At 48.4% G+C, this 19,009-nt stretch overlaps 1 protein-coding gene across 2 annotated transcripts; it reads left to right on the top strand.

The window, feature by feature from the left end:
* Positions 1-2,885: 2,885 nt before the first annotated feature.
* On the top strand, positions 2,886-17,529 carry CNIH1 (cornichon family AMPA receptor auxiliary protein 1). 2 transcript variants are annotated; one of them, XM_018558432.1, is made up of 6 exons: positions 2,886-3,094; positions 8,236-8,304; positions 10,119-10,166; positions 14,847-14,959; positions 15,950-16,093; positions 17,300-17,529. In XM_018558432.1, the coding sequence occupies exons 1-6, from the start codon at positions 3,014-3,016 to the stop codon at positions 17,325-17,327; spliced, it is 483 nt and encodes a 160-aa protein (XP_018413934.1). In that variant the 5' UTR covers positions 2,886-3,013; the 3' UTR covers positions 17,328-17,529. The 2 variants fall into 2 exon arrangements, with proteins under 2 accessions (XP_018413934.1, XP_018413935.1); XM_018558433.1 differs by lacking the exon at positions 10,119-10,166.
* The last annotated feature ends 1,480 nt before the right edge of the window (positions 17,530-19,009 follow it).

Below are 19,009 nucleotides of genomic sequence, written 5' to 3'. Positions count from 1 at the left end.
AAAAGCTGATGGAAACCAGGACGGAATTGCCATGTGTGTGGCCGGCAGAGAACAAAGCTGCAAATGAAGTGAATGAAACCTGTTGGGGAGCCTTGGGGGGTGTATTTGAGCACCATTGCTGTATCTGTGACCCTTGTGTTAGGATGATGGTCAAAACGTGACACAATCAATCTCCACATTGATCATGCTGCTCGGGAACGTGCGTGGAATGTAACATGTTGTCAGACTTTTCTGCCATTTACTTGAAACGCACCTCCACCACACTACATACCCATAAGGTGAAAGCATCTTTCAGGTCACCTTCCTGTCATTGGACAGCTGTGATGATGCTGATTCATCATCCAATGAGCATGCTGGAAGAGGGGAGCTGAAAAGATCGTCAAGGAATGAATGATGTTACCTTGTTGTGCAGGGGAGTGTTGATCCAAAGACTAGCTGATCAGAGTTGCAAGGTTCTTTGGCAAAGATAATTGTTGACATTTTATGTATTGCAGACATGTGTCTATCCGTTTTGCATGGAGTTGCCCCTTCACACTTGTGCATGCACTAATACACTTCTTGTGTGCTGCGTGCTTTTTTTTTAAAATTATAACGGGACAGAACCTTGGGGGCAAATGCTATTTTTGCATGGCAGACCTTTCAGTGAATGCCCCGCCCACGAGGAGTTTCCAAGCCTTTGTTGACGCAAGACAGTGCTATTTGGACCTGTTGGTGCTCATCGTCCCAGGTCTGGTGGTATTCCTGTGCCTGCATTAGGTTCTGAGCTGAAGGGCCCGGCACCGTCCAATCTGTTGGCACTTCTCTGCAAATTCCTACGCGCATCTGAACTGAGCAACTATCGTAATTCCAAAACTTTTTTTAGATGAATATTTTCTGTGAAAAGCACCTGCTGCTTATGGGGTCCTCGTGATACTAACATTCACACGTGTGAAAAAAAATTCAACTAAAAAGAACATGTTATGGCTGAGCAGCCCTCAGTATTAGGCTTACTTCCTGTGTCAGTCCTGATGATGCAATGAGAGAAGTTGGCACAGACACAACACAGCTCACTCTGTGACCAATTAAAAGCCAACTTTAGGATTTTTTGCACCACCCTCCACTGGTTTTTTACCCCGCGCTGCGTGCACGGCCGTATCGGGCAGCTCCTAGGAAGGACAGGTGCTGCGTGTGATTAATACGCAGCCCCCGTCCTTCTCTATAGGAATACACGGCCATACGCCCCCCTACGCTCACCTCAAGTGTATGTCCGTAGGGGTGCGTGTTTCACCTGCACCGGTCCGGACCTCCACTTCAGGTGAGCGTAGGGGGGCGTACAGCCGCGTATTCCCATAGAGAAGGACAGGGGCTGTGTACTAATCACACGCAGCACCCGTCCTTCCTGGGAGCTGAGCGATACGGCCGTGCACGCAGCACGGAGCTGTACATGCCGGCCGATTCCCGTGTGAATGAGACCTTACGGACCAGAGTTGAGAAAGTGCTAGCTTAGTAAAAAGAAATCATCCTAACAACACCGGACGATGTATAAAAGTGCCGGAGGGAACTGCCTGTGATACCTGTTGAGCCCGAGCCGGTTCTGCCTTCCTGCTCAGGTTAGAAAGTACAAAGCAGGGAGCTGATTGGCTAACGTGGGCGGCGGATACAGTTCCCGTTTCAAGGCTGCCGCGTTTCAAGGCCCAGAAGATGAACTATTAGTCCTTCATTTCAGTACCGTGCATGTTCGGATTCCTCTATACGGAATCACAAATTCACATCCGTTGTGACACTAACTCCCGGCTTTCCATGGCCAGAGATGTTTTCTCCGTTATGATATGACTTTATTTCTTTTTTTGGCTGGTAGATCTCGGCGTACTCTGTATATAAAGCACATGGGACACAATATATTTCTTACCAAGACTTTGTGAAATCATTTTACTCGTGAACTCATTTTTTTGCCTTTTATTTTGTATGCAATTAAAAAATAAAAGAACAAGTTTGCTGTTTGTACTGTAACTATAAAAAGACTGAACCTTCTGCTGCCTCCCCGGGTTGTAGTATATGATGTCTCTGTATATTTCTAGTGTCGGTGGTTTTTGTGCATTTATTGTTTATCTTGGTTAAATAAATAATTTCAAAGTTTAAGACCCGTGCGTCGTTATTTATGTCTCTGCCCATGGAAGTCATTTTTTGCTAAATATAAACTTCGTGAGTCCAAAAAAAAAAATGGATTAAGTGAACAAAAAAAAGACAGACCTTATTCACATGGGAAACGGCCGGCACGTACGTTTCCGGCAGCTCCCGGGAAGGACAGGTGCTGCGTGTGATTAGTACACAGCCCCCGTCCTTCTCTACGCGGCCGTACGCCACCCTACGTTTACCTCAAGTGCAGGTCGGGTGCGGGTGTCCCTGCTCGGACGCAGACAGGATCCATCCTGTCCGTTTACGAATACGGACACCTGCACGGAAGGGCAGGTGCTGCGTGTGATTAGTACGCAGCCCCCGTCCTTCTCTATGGGACTACGCAGCCATACACCGCCCTAAGCGTCGGTGCGGGTGACTCGTACACTGACGGGATAGATCCTGTCTGCATGTGAGCCATAAAACACGCACCCCTACAGACCTGCACTTGGGGTGAGCGTAGGGTGGCATACGGCCGCGTATTCCCATAGAGGACAGGGACTGCGTACTAATCACATGCAGCACCCGCCCTTCCTGGGAGCTGAGCGATACGGCCGTGCACGCAGCACGGAGCTGCACGTGCCGGACGATTCCACTGTGAATGAGACCTTAATCTTTCAGTTACTTTACGATCTGCTGCAGGCGGGAGGATACATTTCCTCAGTCTCCCCTCTCCCAAGGATCAGACTGCAACTTTTTTTGTATATGCCCATGTAAAATATCACCCATTCCCTGGCGCCGTGTTGGAAGAGGCGACGTGCGCGCCCCCGAGTCCCCTTAGGCCGAGCGGCGGCCGGTGAATGATTTTTCCCAGCAGCCCCTGCGCCGGCTGCCTCCTCCTGCGCTCCCCGGACTGAACATGGCGTTCACGTTCGCGGCCTTTTGTTATATGCTGGCTCTGCTTCTCACCGCGGCGCTCATCTTCTTCGCCATCTGGCATGTAAGTACCGGAGAGAGACCTGGCCCCGGGAGGATGGAGATGCTGGTTTTCTCCCACCCTCCTCCCTCTCCGGGGCAAGGTCCACCCAGAGTGGGCTAGGCCCCTTCATACATAGCAGCTAATCAGGGGGTCTTTCTTCACATGGCAGCTGGTTGCTATGGGTAACTGCTTACTTTGGGTTTTCCACAAGACAGGGTTTTTTGTTGCTAGCGACAACAAGTTATTGACTGCAGAGTCACATGATTGGGAGCTTGTTGCCTGTAGTAACCAGGCCCCGCATAGAGTTCACTTGAACGTAAGCCATGACTGGGTGATGGACCTCGCCTCTAATTTTCTATAGGTGGCCACAGACATTGTGAATGACCGGTCCCACCCTCCCGCAGTGTGGTTTTGGCTCTGATTGGGTCACCGGAGTGTGGGATCATTCAGACAAGTACTGGTCAACTTTGTGAATTTTTAGGGTGCCACAAGCGTGGCCCTCAAAATGTCTTGAGGGCCCCTGATTCCAAAATGTGTGTTAGCAAGTAGTAAAATGCATGTCCTAGCGTGTAGTACTTCAATGCCCGGTTACCTGTGTGCCCTTTCTGAATGACACCCCCAGATTGCAGTGCAGTACAGCGGCTGTGCGTTGTGTTGCATTTCCCCCCTTGTGGACGGCAGTTAAAACCACATTGATGATGGGAGGTGGGGACTGGCTCCTGATCATGTGACCACTGTGACAGTAACAGAGATCACATGATCAGGGGCCCACCCCATCTCTGGAATGTAAACAGTGAAGGGAGGCTGTAGGTGACACCTCCGTCACTGCTGGGAGGGCGCTTCTGAAACACAATGGACACATGTATGTGGAGGCCGGGCGTAAAACCACCTTCCGGCTGCCGACCCACAACAATGGACGCATACATGTGGAGGCCCGGGTGTAAAGCCAGCTTGCATCATAGAAGAATGGACACATATGTGCGGCAACCAGGCGTAAAGCCATCTTCTTGCAGCCAGGTCCCATCTGACAACAATGGACGGATATGTGCCGTCACCGGACATAATGCCACCTTCCTGCAGCTAGGTCCTAGCACACGACAATGACGCATATGTGCAACGACCGGACGTAAAGCCACCTTCCAGCACAGAACAATGGACGCATATGTGAGGGAACCGGGTGTAAAGCCACCTTCCAGCACAGAACAATGGACGCATATGTGAGGGAACCGGGTGTAAAGCCACCTTCCAGCACAGAACAATGGACGCATATGTGAGTCAATCGGGCGTAAAGCCACCTTCTTGCAGCCATGTATTTGGTGTGACCCCCCAGGATGGGGGGGTGGGTGGGTTCTGGATGTGATCGGTGGAGACTTGATCGGTGGAGCTCCCTAGCAGCAGGTCTCCTGATCAGTAATCTGTTGCTGGCCGAGGTCATTGTAGCCGCGATCTTTTGCTGAAGACAGTACTGCAACACCCCTTCCTGACCAGCCACTGTAACACGAAGTGCGCGACGTCCTGTCACTTCGATGTAAACGCAGTGGGGATGTGATGTCCCCTTTGTGTTTACATTGCCTGCTGCCAGCTCACCTATGTAGCACTTGGTAGCAGGAGCCCAGGAGGTGATTGATTGAGCTCCTAGGCTCTGTGCTGGGCGGTGTCTGTCACCGATAGCTGGCTGCCGCTTGTTGTGTAGCCCACTGTGCTCCAGGTGGGATTAAAGCTCTGGGGCACAGCATGCTGAATGCCGGTAGGCTGCTTGTTGGGCACCAAGGTTTCATACAGTTGTTGGATGCATGGGACAGCCATGGCATTGGCTGATCACATTGGACATAGTTATAGTGTGGTCTTCTCACCTGCCTTATTGTGTAGGTTTCCCTACGTCCTCTGGGTCATGGCCGTCTGATATTACTTATGGACCTACGTTCTGATCCAGCTTTCATGTCTCTGGGTGCTTTAGATGTCAACTCAATCACAAAATGTGAGGGAACCGGTTTGCTTCCCGTTCTGGGACAATAGTGTGAAGATGATATGGCTTCAGCTATAGCTGCTTAATGCAAGTATGTCTACCAGTGCTTGGATGCCCTCAGGGCATGGGCACTATATTCACAGAACCGGTACGCCTTTCGGGAACCCCAGAGGGGAAAGTCCAGGTACTGTGAGAGGTGATCCTCAGAAAATAAGTGATCTCTATCTGGGCAGAAAGTCAGGAGCGGCAACGTGGAGAGTATCTGTTATCCAAAGCTAGGGTCAGGGCAGGCAATGTTCAGACACACGACCATTATCTGTAGCAGGCTCCGGGCAGGCAATGTTCAGACAGAAGTCCATTATCTGTAGCGGGGTCAGGGCAGGCAATGTTCAGACACACGACCATTATCTGTAGCGGGGTCAGGGCAGGCAATTTTCAGACACACGACCATTATCTGTAGCAGGGTCAGGACAGGCAGCATTCGGAGAGCTATAATCCCACCTATGGGCTAGAGAGGCCGCTGATTACTGAGCAGCCAATAGGAAGGCGTGCAAGAGGATGGAGCTCAAAATGTATGCAAACTCTCATCAAAAGAAACGCCTCGCCTTTATTCTAATGCAACCGGTTTTTGCTCTCTCTGTTGTAGTTCTGCTAAGGTGACTGTAAATCCTTTAATGAGTATAGAAACCTGATAACAATGGAATATATTGAAGCTTACTAGTCCTTAGGTGTGGCGGCTGCTTTAGTTTTATGTTTTTCTTTAATTTTCATCTGGTGATTCTGCCGGAAACACACTTCCTGTCCTATGGTGACAATGATCACTCTCCTGTGCAGCAGCAACAGAAACATGATAAAACTACGGAGACGTTAAGGCTAATTGGCTCCTGTCTAAATTGGCCCTGTGTGTATGGATGTGAGATAGGGACCTTAGATTGTAAGCTCCTTGAGGGCAGGGACTAATGTGAATGTGCAGTATGTAAAGCGCTGCGTAAATTGTCGGCGCTCTATAAATACCTGTCATAAATAAATACATTTGGCCAGGTGTAGTTCCAGGCAGCTAGTAAGTCCCGGCATGTCTGGGTAGGTAAATGGATCCCTCTACGCAGAGAAGAATTGACATGCGTAATAACGTCAGGTGGATAGGATTCAGCTGGAGCAGCAAAAACACGCTCTGCTGTCAGAGTACAAAGGTGTCTGATGTAAGCGCTGAATGTAGACCAGTAGGTGTCTCAAGTGTCCGTGTTCAGTACAGGTGTGACCTCTGTCATGCTCGGTAAATGCGCTCAAGCTTATTTAGGGCTGCTTCACACTGGACAAGTTGTCTTGCATTTTCCTGATCTTTTCCATCTGCTCAGGTGATTTTCTCATCCAGATCCCCCGTCATACTACACAGCCAGTTTCTGACCTCACATTTTATTTTACCTGTGATAAAATGAGTACAGCTTGGTTAAAAGAGAACTATGGTGTAAATGTTTTTTCCCCCATAGTTCTCTTAAGGTTCACAGGAGGACATATGCTAACCTCCTCCCGTGACCCAAAGCTCAGTATACATGGAGCTACAGCTCGCGGTATACTGAGAGCGCTGCAGGCGGGACGGATCCCGACATTACTGTCTGGATCCACCCAGCTGCGTGAGTGACAGCTGGCTCTGCCTATCTAGAGGCAGAACCAGCTGTACCCGCCCCCTCCACGTCCGTTCCGCCAGTCATCGCTGGAGGTTCAGAGCGGGGTGGAGAGCCGTGACTGACAGTCAGTCGCTGCTCTCTGCAGGAAGATGATCGAGAAGTGAGCGAGCGATGTCGGCTCAAACTATGAGGATGAGGGATTTTCACTCACCTCATAGTTCTCCTTTAAGGATAGATAGGCATTATGGCTGCTTCCTGGCTTCGGAGGAGTGTGGAGGAAGGGAATTGGGGTAAGGCATGATAGGGATCTGCACCTTAACCTTTATTGCTCATTTGTATTGTCGGTAGTGGTGAAAGGTTCACTCGTCTAATTGCTGGTTTGCGTTGGGCAGAGTGCAAAGCTCAATCATGGATGTAAAGCGTACGTCAGGACAAAATATAAAAATATGTTCAGTACATCTCTGCAATGCATGCACATATTTTGTCTCTAAGAACACTGCTAGTAAGGAAAATATGATCTGCCAGAAATTCGGTGAGCTCCTACCTTCCTGTAGTAAGCTGACAACACTGCTTTTGCTGCACTGTAATCCCAAACAGTGCTTTCAGCCATGCCTGTGTTCTCATCTCCAGAAGGATGAGGTGTTGTGTAGTCTAACATTTTCAGGGCAACAAAGGCAGCGTTGTCGGATCAGGCAGTTAGAAGCTCACTGGATTTCTGGCAGATCTGGCTCGGGTTTACCGAGGAGCAAATACCGTAATGCAAAAAAGCCATTTTTTTCCACCTTCTATCCTCTATAATATGTACTTAAAATAAACCGCCAGGTCGCCAATGCTCTTTAAAAATTACAGCTGGCGTCTAACTTTTGGGGTTCTTTGTAGTTGTTAGAGAAATGCCGGTATCGGTGCATCCCTATCGAGTACCGATATTTTTTTTCAGTACTCGCCGATACTGGACGTCCCATTCAGGAAGCCAGGCGGAGTATAATGACTCGCCACCTGGCTTCCTGATTAGCAGTGAAGCCGTCTCCATGCTCCCTCGTCATTATATGACGAGAAAGCACGGAGCCGGCTTTGTGGCCAATCAGGAAGCCAGGCGCCGTGTAATGAGGTGACGAGGGAGCATGAAGCCGGCTTCCCGGCCAATCAAAGCCGGGCGCCGCGTTATTACACTGCCGGCTTTCTGGCCAATCAGAAAGCCGGGCGCCGTGTAATGACACAGCGCCTGGCTTCCTGATTGGCCGGGAAGCCGGCTCCATGCTCCCTCGTCACAAGTGACGAGGGAGCATGGCGCTAGCTTTCCAGCCAATCAGGAAGCTGGGCGGCGTGTAATGACGCGCTGCCTGGCTTCCTGATGCATGAAGTATCGGGCTAGGCATCGGAGCATTTGGGCGAGTACTCCACATCGGAAGCGATACTAGTATGGGTGCATCCCTAGTTGTTCATGGAGCTGGCTCCTGGATTGGACACACTGGCTCCTGAATTCCTTAATATTCAATTTGTACCACAAAATTTGTGTTTGTCGATGGGATAGCTCATATGGAAATGATTTCCTTTTGTTTTTTCCTTTTCAGATAATTGCATTCGATGAACTGAAAACAGACTACAAAAATCCTATAGACCAGTGTAACACGCTGAATCCAGTAAGTCCCAGCTCATGGCAGAGCTCCCTGTGGTGTGTCTGCACGTCATTCATGCTTGCTATGTCAGTGAAGGTTGTTCTGTCTGTATCGGAGCCTGCAGGGGTGGGATGTGATGGTGGAATGAAGGTACCGTCCCACTTGGCAGCATTGTCTTAGGAAGTACAGTAGACTGCCTTTTGGCTTTCCAGCTTCAGTAGAAATGAGTTGAAGCCGGCACCAGCAAAAGGTTTGAGGGACTTGTTGATACTTGTAGTTCCGCTGAAGTTGCAGGACCAAAGTTCATACACTGTATGGCTAACTAATCGATTTTGAAAATAATCGTTAGCTGCAGCTCTAATTTCCAGGTCAGTTTGGGATCCCATTTTGCGATGTTCAGATGTTTCTCTCATTTAAATGTCATATTGCGTGCCGTGCCATGCGCAGCTTTACAGATTACACAGAACCGCTGACCTAGATTGCTGGCCTAGAAGAGCTCGCAATCTCTTAATCCTACCGCAGACCCACTGCACCAATTAACATGCTGGTATGCCTTTGGATTGAGGGAGGAAGCGGGGAAACGCACGATCATGGCATATACAGTAAACTCCCCATTATCTTTCATTCAAGCAACCGGCTAAAAATATTAAAGAATAATGAAATACACACACACGCCAGATTATTATGACCCCCCCCATCAGTACTTCGTTGGGCCGCCTGGTGACTCCACGAGATGATGAAAGGTGGTGCGAGGAATCTGACACGGCACTGTTGCCCTTCTGTTGTCTTGTACCAGTCTTGCCCCTCCCCCGTTCTGCCCTAACATTGACTAGTCGCTGACGGCCACAATTCCCACGTTCAGACCCAGATTTTCGGCTGACAGTCCGGTCTTTAAACACTTTAACAACAGCTGCTCTTGAACATTTAGCGAATTCTGCTGTTTTGCTGATACTCGCTCCATGGCTCAGAGCGCCAACAATCATCCCGCGTACAAAGGCTGTTACATCGCGTTGTTTCCCCGTATCTTCAGAAACAAATCACTTCTACTGTCGTGGTAAACAACCTGCTTCCCTATTTATAATGGTCTGGCCCTCTAGCAACTTCAGCACCAAATTATAGCTAATTTGCCTACAAACGTCAGGTGCTCATAATAATCTGGCCACTCAGTGTATATATTTATTTGTATTGTTAGCACATGGCGCTTGAATAGCTTCAGCCAGGGAATGACGGCTGCCAGTGGCAAGATTCTGCAGACGGCAGTGTAATGTAAATACAGCAAGCAGTGGGCGGGTGCAATAGCCAGCCTGCTATTGGCCATTTCAAATTGCAATAGCAGGCAGGCTATTGCACCCCCCCCACTGCTTGCTGTGCACTCCACCCAGCGTGGAGGAGAGAGCTAGAGGGTCCAACCCACTAATTCATAATGAGAACAGTTGACAACTATTCTCCATTATCGATTTTAATATTGGTTAATCGATTAGTTGGTTGCAGCCCTACACACAAGTGTGGCTTCATAGGACCCTGCAAGGGAAAGAAACCACCCTAAAAGAGGATATCGGGGCCAGTGCTCAGGGGACCGGCTGATTCTGCAGGAACCTGAAACTTTTAAACATCAAGAAGCAGCATCTATTGCTAAAACATGAAAAGAGATGTGCGGAAGTGGGCCGGTACCTTTCGGAGCCGGTAATGAGTTGTGTCTCCTCGGCATTTGTGCATTGAAGATGAGAGATGTCTGCCGTTGTGTGTGTGGCTGTTATTCTCCCTCTGCTCCTGCCAGCTGGCACACTAACATTCTTTCAATCTGCTTTTTACTTTGTCGCAAACAAAAAAAAAAAAAGTCATTTGAAAAGCTGAAAAAGATTAAAAGAGTGAAAATTGCACTCAAGGTGTGTACATTCGACTTGATCAACTGCCACGGTTTATTTTTAGGAACATCTGTTTGTTCAATTGTTTGGTCCCCCCCTACTCCCCCCATACATCCCCGCCTACCCCCAGACATGCCTGTGTCATCTACATCCTCTCAGATTTGCAGTAAATCGGTTTATCTGCTCGTAACGAATAACTTGGGTTTTGCCTGCTGACTAAAAATAACATAAACTGTTTTATGCCTTCAGAGGATATAAAATGCTCAGATGCCATGAACGCAGCAAAAGCAGCTGCTAAAACCGAGATAGCATGTACGCAGGGCACTACAAGTCCCATGATGCATTGCAAGACTCGGGAATCTGCAGCTGGCGGCCTCTGTAATCGCACAGCCGCAGCACCCGAGGCTTTCTGAATCCGCAAACAGTGATTGCATTGTATGCAGTTACTTGGCCGACCATCCCATAGGAAATTCCTATGCTCCTCAGCTCTATCTAGTGGCCATCGTGCAATGTGAATGCCAACAGCTCTGCAAATGTTTTATAAAGACACCCCTATGATTTTTCTCTTAGTACCCCTGCAAAGTTCCACAAATACCTGCAGCTTCTTGTAATGGGGTGGCAATGATGCTGCACTGCTCCTGAATTCAGTGCAGAGTTGTCGCCCTCGTGTATGCTGTGTCTGCTTGCACTACAGTGGGCTGAGAAGAGGTTACGGGGGGGGGTTGAGGTTATCTGCATTGTCACTGCTGATTGACAAGCCTGAAGCTCATCGGTCAGTACCTGGCCACAGCTAGCCCCGCCCACTGCTTTCTGATGGACAGTACCCTCCCACTTTGAGCTGCAGTGTCCTGGAGGAGGATTCAAGTAGTAAAATATATCACCAGCACACCGGGGTCAAATCTGCAGAAAGTGATAATTTTATTGATGCGCACACATATTGTCACATTGCAATGTTTCGGGGCCACTTAGGGTCCCTTCCTTTGTCATGACAGAGCTGACCCTGAGTGGCCCCGATACATTGCAATGTGACAATGTGATCACTTTGTGAGGGCCGGTGCACACCTAGGCGACACCTCGATCCCGGAGGTCTGCACCGGGCCTGAAGATTTGACCAGGGTGTGCTGGTGATTTATATTTTACTACTTGAATCTGAAGCGGCGCCATCCGCAGTCACTACAGCACCCACCGGGACTAACCAGCAAGGAGTGCGGGAGGATTCTCCTGTATGGAGGACGCTTGTTCTCAATCGGGGAAGGTGAAGAAAGCTTCGTCTCTACTTTGAGTCTTGTGCATCACGTAGTAAATGGATTTGGTTCTTGTTTAGGCCCGGTTCACACCTGAGCATTTTGTAGCGCGTTCCTACGTTCTGCAAAATGCTCAAACACCGAAATCCCATTATTTCCTATGGGTATGGTTCACACTCGGGCGTATTACAGGCCGTATAAACGCGCGACAAAACGCCCTACGCCCCAAAGAAGTACAGGAGCTTCTTTGGGGCGTTTTTGTCGCACGTATCCATTGGAATACAGCCAAGTAGCCCTCGGAAACGTGTTTGTTGTGCGTTTTTAACCGTAAATCGCGTGACAAACGCGCATATTCGATACGCCTTGGTGTGAACCCAGCCTTCGACTGTCAAACAGGAGCCTTAGGTTGTACTTTTAGTTGTACACTAGCAAAAAAAAAAATGTTTAAACTGCCAATTACAATTTACGTCGTATGATGTTGGTGCAACTCTTTATCAAACCCAGAACTGCAGGAAACATTAGGCCTCATTCACACAGCTAAGAGTCGGCTCGTACAGATCCGTGCGGCGTGCAAAGCCGTATCGGGCCGCTCCTGGGTAGGACAGGCGCTGCGTGTGATTGTATGCAGCAGTCTGTTCTTCCCTATGGGAGGACACCACCGTATGCTGACCCGAGCTGCACATCCGTGCTGGTGTCCCTACTCTGGATGGAGCCCGTCTGCGTCCGAGCACGGATGTGCGGCTCAGGTGAGCGTACAGCTGCCTCCTCCCATCGGGAAGAACAGGCTGCTGCGTACAATCGCACGCGTCCCCGATACGCCCGTGCACACGGATCTGTACGGGCCGACACTTAGCTGTGTGAATGAGGCCTTACACTTGTAACTTTTATTGTACAAAAACACAATCCGATACCCAATTATTTTGTAAAATATGAAAGATGAGGTTGTGCCGAGTAAATAGCCAACATGCCAAGCTTAAAAATTGTGCACGCCCGTAAAAAAGCGACAAAATACACTACCTCAAATTGTCCATAGGCGATGGTTTAAAAGCCTGTACAGGTTATCAGTTTAGAATGAACCGAATATTGGCCCCAGAATGATTGCTTTCGCTCTGGCACACGCAGCGATACCCAACACGTGTGGCATAATTGTCGTTTTCATATGCAAGCACGCCTGATGCATGTTTACGTTGGTGTGATGGCATACTAGTGGTGACGGCTTCTCTTTTATAGTGGCATTAGGGGGTCTATTAGACCCCTGGTGTCACCTTTCCACTTCAAAGAAGCTATTCCAACGAAGATCTTGTTTGATCAGCTGCTTCTCTAGCCAGGGAAGGACAGCGCACAAACCGGAAGTGATGCAATCGGCATCGCTTCCGGCTCCATTCAGCCTGGGAGATCAGCGAATGGGTGTTCGTCGGTCTCTTCCTGCCGATAACCGTGATGCCAGTCCTGGGCCCGCAGGAATGGCAACGGAGCCTGGGAAGAAAGGTGGGGGTGTCTGGCGTGACACGCATGCACGCACACTCTCCACCGGCCCTACACCACTGCTTTACTATTGTGAACAGAGTACACAGCTGGAGCCACTGCCAGCGACGTATGGTATATATTGTTGTCAGTGAAATGGTTAAAGCAGGATGTAGGCAAACTCCAACCCTCCAGCTGTGTTGCAACTACATATCCCATCATTGCAAGACTCTGGCAGCCACAGGCATGTGAGAGTCATGCCTGTGGCTGTCAGTCTTGCAGTGCCTCATGGGATTTGTAGTTACACCGCAGCTGGAGGGCCGGAGTTTGCCCACCCCTGGTTTAAACCATATGAAAAGGTGACATTTGTAAGCAACCCCTAGCAGTGTTTTATGGTGTCTCAACCCCTCCCTCACTTGCGCCAGACAACTTGGCCTGTTAAGGTCGGCGCAGTAATAGAACTGTTACAGGGGGGACTCCGAAATAAAAACTGCTGTTACTGCCAGTGACCGGCTGCATCTTGTAGATCTCTTCATTTCGCTCATAGTATCACTTTAGCTTTCGCAGTCTCATGCATTGACTTATTCAGAAGGCATTTTACAGTTTAATTTCAATGTCCCCTCATAATTCACTCTCTCCATAACACACGCATAGTCCCCGGTCCATAATACTAACCAGTTGTGAGGTTGTTATGCATGATATGGGATGTGCAGAAATCCTGGTTGGCCTGCGGTATGCAGCAGGGATGAAGCGGTGTCAGGTTAGGTAGGTTGTCATGTAATAAACAGATCTGGGCTTATTTATAAAGATCGCAGTTCCAGTTTTAGCGTTTTTAATCAGTTTTGCCATTTTTTATTATAAATATATATTTTATTCCAGTTGCATGTAGACATTTTTTTTTTAATCCTTATAAATAAGCCCCAAAGTTAGTGATATACTTCACGCTGCCCTTGGAGTAACTCCCAGCATGCTCTGTATGCCCATCTGCTTCATGTAAAGACCATTGAGGTCTATATGATGCCTGCTGCATGCTTTGGTTGATGTACGCTGCATCCTATTTAAAGGGTAAGTTCACCTTTTCATAAAAGGTGGACTAACTCATAAGACACCCCCAGTATAGCAATATAATGTTTGCGATGGTCAGTGTTTATTGGTCAGCGCGGCCATGTGACCGTGGTGCTGCACATGTGATAAGCTAGGACATCAGCCATTGAGGGCTTGGACTATCAGGTGAGAGCAGAAGTAAGCACATTGGCATCCCTTGACAATTGGCATCCCTTGAAAGTAAGTGTTTTGGAGACCATTAAATCAGTTCTGCTGTACTTAGCATTTCAGGGTTCCCGTAAGGACACCGGTGACTCCTACGCAGAGCTTTCCTTCGATGGCAGTTAAATGGAGCTGTCGGATGATGAGTATATGCTGCTGGGGAGGGTATATAGTCAAAGCACAGGTTCTCTTTAAGTACCCATTTTGACTGGATTAATAAAAATACGGCCTGGCACAACAGAAAACCTTTTACATTTTGATAATGGGGAGAGCTTCTCCTGATCTTGCAGAGGCCCCCAATAGGAGGAAAAGAACACAGGGAGCCATGATGCTAAATTTATACTTGGGGAGCAGACGGGTGCCACAAGCAAAGCCGCAGTATTAAAAAGTGATGTCCCCCCGTGATTATTCTATAGTGCTGGAGGGTCTGTGAATCGTAAGACTGACACAACAGAGTAACAGATAGTTTAGCAGATATAGAGAGTCCCCCCTATGTGTATTTCAGCAGTGCGCTTGGCATTTTAGTTGCAGTCTTGCTATCACGGGACACTCTCATGCTGACTGATGTAACCCTTCCCCGTACTTCACTCGCCCCATTTCACCCTCGATGGCAGGTGATACCCTGAATATGTTAGACGTAGGCTTGCACGTGTAGTTGTAGGATGTGATGTCCCTGGAGATGTCTGTTCATGTAACCGTTCTTTCTGTTTTTGTCATTCTTTTTCAGCTTGTGCTTCCAGAGTATCTCATCCATGCGTTCTTCTGTGTCATGTTTCTATGTGCTGCGGAATGGCTCACTCTCAGTTTAAACATGCCGCTGCTGGCATACCACATTTGGAGGTAATATTTCACTCATTGTGATCAGCGTTTTGAAAGGAAATCGGTTAACGCTCCAGACAGACATGAAAATGGAAAAAAAATAATTACATTTCTTTACAGCTGGTTATAATCCCTGAATCCGCTTCCTCTATTCCTCTGCACAGCAGCACTGGACTCGGAGGGGACGTCACTTTAAGGCCTCATTCACACGCGAAAAAGGCCGGAACGTACAGCTGCGTGCGCGGCCGTATCGGGCAGCTCCCGGGAAGGACAGGTGCTGCGTGTGATTAGTACACAGCCCCCGTCCTTCTCTATGGGAGTATGCGGCCGTAAGCTGCCCTACGCTCACCTCAAGTGCAGGTCTGTAAGGGTGCTGATCCTGTCAGCATACGAGTAGGCTCACCCGCACGGATGTGCAGGTCAGCGTAGGGCGGCGTACGGCCTCCTACTCCCATAGAGAATTTTTAAAGAAATTGCCATATAAATACCTTTTTACTTTTAGGCCCCTTTCACACGGTCCTATCAGGAGGGGATCCATGAATCTATAAGCAGTAAAAACCTGATGTGTTGTAACCAGGGATACACCGATTACCAGTATCGGTATCAGTGCCAATACTGAGTATTTGGGTGAGTACTCGTACTCTCCCAAATGCTCCGAAACCTTCCCCGATACTGGAAGGTCCGGCCACAGAAGATGATCTCCTCTGACCGGCAGTGCCCTAAGGGAACATGGAGCCAGCTTCCCTGGCCAATCCGCATAGAGCAGGCTGCACCGGTATCTGTACTCAGTATAGGCGAGTACTGAAAGCAAAATATCGGTACTTAGTACTGAAAACCTGTATCGGTGAATCCCTAGGTGTAACTTTTCCCTTCTCTTTCTCTGATATTTAATGACCAGAATTTTGCTTTATTAAAAAGTTGCTTTACTTTTTATACTTGAAAAGCTGTACACCACTTGGATATTTTTTTTACATTATTGCAAATCACTATTGTGTATTATGTTCTTTTCAGGTATATGAGCAGACCGGTGATGAGCGGGCCCGGCCTGTATGATCCCACCACTATTATGAATGCAGATATTCTGGCATACTGTCAAAAGGAAGGATGGTGCAAACTAGCTTTTTACCTGCTCTCATTTTTCTACTATCTTTATGGGTAAGTCGTGCTGTTGTAGATGTATTCTCTTCACCTGTCGGGTGTTTGTGACAGAATCGTGTGATATGACCTAACGGCAGCCATTAGCACCGTCAAAGGAAAGTTAAAGTGACACTAAACTCAGGAGTTACTGGAGAACTATGAGGTGAGTGAAAATCACTCACCTTCATAGTTCGAGCCGACGTGTGACAATGAAACTGTAACACGTCGGCTCAATAGATCAGGAAGTGAGCGAACGCATACAGTCGCTCCCTCACTTCTCGATCATCTCCCTGCAGAGAGTGTTGACTGTCCATCAACGCTCTCTGCAGGGATTCCTTCGCTCTGATCTTCCAGCGCTGACTGGAGGAACAGACGGGTACAGCTGGCTTTGCCTCTAGATAGGCAGAGCCCGCTGTCACTCATGCAGCTGGGTGGATCTCAACAGCATTGTCAGGATCATTCGTGGCTGTCCCAGTATACCGCGAGCTGTAGCTCGTGACATACTGAGCTTTGGGTCACGGGAGGAGGTTAGTGACCTCTAAGAACTATGGGGGAAAAACACCCCATAGTTCTCTTTTAAACCCTAAAAATACATTAAAGTCCCTTAACTAGTAACATCAATGTATCTTATTTGTGTATCACTCGGCTGTAGATCCTCCAATCGTGTGTGTGTGTGTGTGTGGTAAAGTAGTCACCGCTCCGAGCTCGCTCCCAGGATGGACTACAATCTCAATACAAATTAGTAAACTAAATGTGACATTTTGTAGTCCATGACGGGAGCGAGATTGGAGCGGTGATCACTTTACATATGGGGAGGCTTAGAATCACATGTAGGCGTTACCTAGTGTGCTCTGGGTGCAAATAATGCCTGCCTAGGAAGTACACTCTTCCAGACTGGCACCCACCCTTCAAGGCATTGTGATATTTGCATAACTCCTCCCTAGAGCCAGCCTACTGCTTGCATCAGGGCTGTGATATTTTCAGGAAGCTATCTACAGCACCGTGCTGGCCCCTCCCACCACCCATGATCTGCCTTCATTGCATGGAGAAGCACGGAATAAAGTATGCATTGAAACCGGAAGGTTTTATTTAATAATTAGCATGTTGATGAGGGGAGGAACCAGGGAAAGCAATATATGTAAGCAGCTTAAACTTCGGCTTTAAGTGGATAGATTTGGCTACATCTGAATCCCTAACCTCATTTAATTTCCTGTTTTCTTGCAGCATGATTTACGTTCTGGTGAGCTCATAAGGCGGCGGAAGAAGTTGGCTCAAGCTATTTGCATGCAAACTATAAACACTATAGGCATTTGATCCGACAAGATCCTACCACAATGTCCAACGAGGTCCCTGGAAGACAAGTACTTGAGAGGGAAACACGACTTCCTAGTTTTTAACAGATCCAGTTTTGTGACGATGGGAAGTCTTTTTTGTTTTATGAAGACTGGGAAATTTATGTCAGCATTGTTATTCGGTAGAGCAACAAGGCCAGACACGGGCTGCAGGAAAGCTTTTCATCTGAGTGACTGCCACAGCAATCACTTCCATGTAATTCGGAATAAACTCTTCGCTGTCGATTTTACACCTCCATGGAATCCTCTGCTTCATGGGCCTAGATGTGCAATCGCTTTGGGGGATATTTATGTGCTTGTGTTTACACAAAGGGATGTGTGGGTATTGGTTTCTCAGTGTTCATGCACAAAGTAGTACAGGCCAGCGAGTTTTCTTTTACCAGTTTCATTTCTGACAGGAAAACAGTTGGGGGAAATAAAACGTCATCGCACAATTCTAGTTATAAGAACGTCTATGGTCTACATCTGTATACAAAATAACCTCGCAGCAGAATAGCTGCCTGTGGCCTTCCAGGTCGGCAATCCTTCCAGGTCATGAGATATGTAAACCAAATCCTAGGTGTGTCTCGCCGTGGTAGAAAGATAGTAAATGTATATTCTACTTGGCGGTGTTTAAAAGCAATTTGCAAGCAAACAGGAATGTATTGTGCTGTGCATCTGTCACGTGGCCCATTCTACAAGGCAGAGAGTTTGTTTGGATTCCATAGAGGTGAGGCCCAGCCACGCCGTATCCGGTGCGGTTCAAGCCCAAAACACACTAGGTCGCATAGATCAAGCTGTGCAACGTTCTGGGGCAGGAGGGGCGTGTGTCGGTGCCATTCATGTCAATGGCACCGCAGACACGCCCCCCCGCCTGCAGTGCGATCGCCCGCACCGGAACCCGAGGTACAGGAATGCCCTCTCTTCCAGTGCAGTGAACCTGCAGCTTTTTTCAGATCGCACTGCACTGGAACGGAGGGCATTCCTGTACCTCGCGTTCCGGTGCGGGCAATCGCACTGTGAGCGGGGTAAGTCTGCGGTGCCATTGACATGAATGGCACCAAAACACCCCTCCCGCCTCAGAACGCTGGGGTGTTGCCGGAATGAGAAATGTCAGGGCAGATTGGAAGTAGAGTATGGTCACACCCATGGAGCCCAATAGAGTCTATCCTGGGGAACCCTATTCTTATACATTTTGCATGAGTGTCATTAAGAAGAGCTCCGAGCTTCTCATTGATACATGTGAGTCTCTGTTTAGCTTCTCTTAGTGGGTTGTCGCCAGGATTTAGCAATCATCTGCCTCATGGCCAGGAAAATATGATTGGTCAACGTGCATTCATATTTCAAGAGGTTTGGGATCTTAATAAGGCTTCCCAAGAATGTTGCACTAGTATGCAGTGAAGTATGAATTTGATGAGGTGGGTCACACAGATCCACAACTTTTGGGTTTCGGGAGACTTACTCCCAGATGTGGAGCATGGGCCCTCAAGCAGCTCAGCCCCCAAAAACTGAGGAGATAATGCAGGAGTGTAGGCCAGGGCTGGGCAACTCTGGCCCTCCAGCTGTGGTGGAACTACAGGTCCCATGAGGCATTGCAAGACTG

Source organism: Nanorana parkeri, unplaced genomic scaffold (assembly GCF_000935625.1).
Source record: "Nanorana parkeri isolate BGI_ZX_2015 unplaced genomic scaffold, ASM93562v1 scaffold339, whole genome shotgun sequence".
Lineage (NCBI taxonomy): Eukaryota > Metazoa > Chordata > Amphibia > Anura > Dicroglossidae > Nanorana > Nanorana parkeri.
Note: the sequence above shows the minus strand (reverse complement) of the source record. Positions and strands in the feature narration are given on the sequence as shown.

Coding starts and splice junctions, on each gene's coding strand:
- CNIH1 (XM_018558432.1), top strand. CDS start 3,014: ATGGCGTTCACGTTCGCGGCCTTTTGTTATATGCTGGCTCTGCTTCTC. Junction 14,960..15,949: donor CTGGCATACCACATTTGGAG/GTAATATTTCAC, acceptor TGTTCTTTTCAG/GTATATGAGCAGACCGGTGA. Junction 16,094..17,299: donor TTTTTCTACTATCTTTATGG/GTAAGTCGTGCT, acceptor GTTTTCTTGCAG/CATGATTTACGTTCTGGTGA.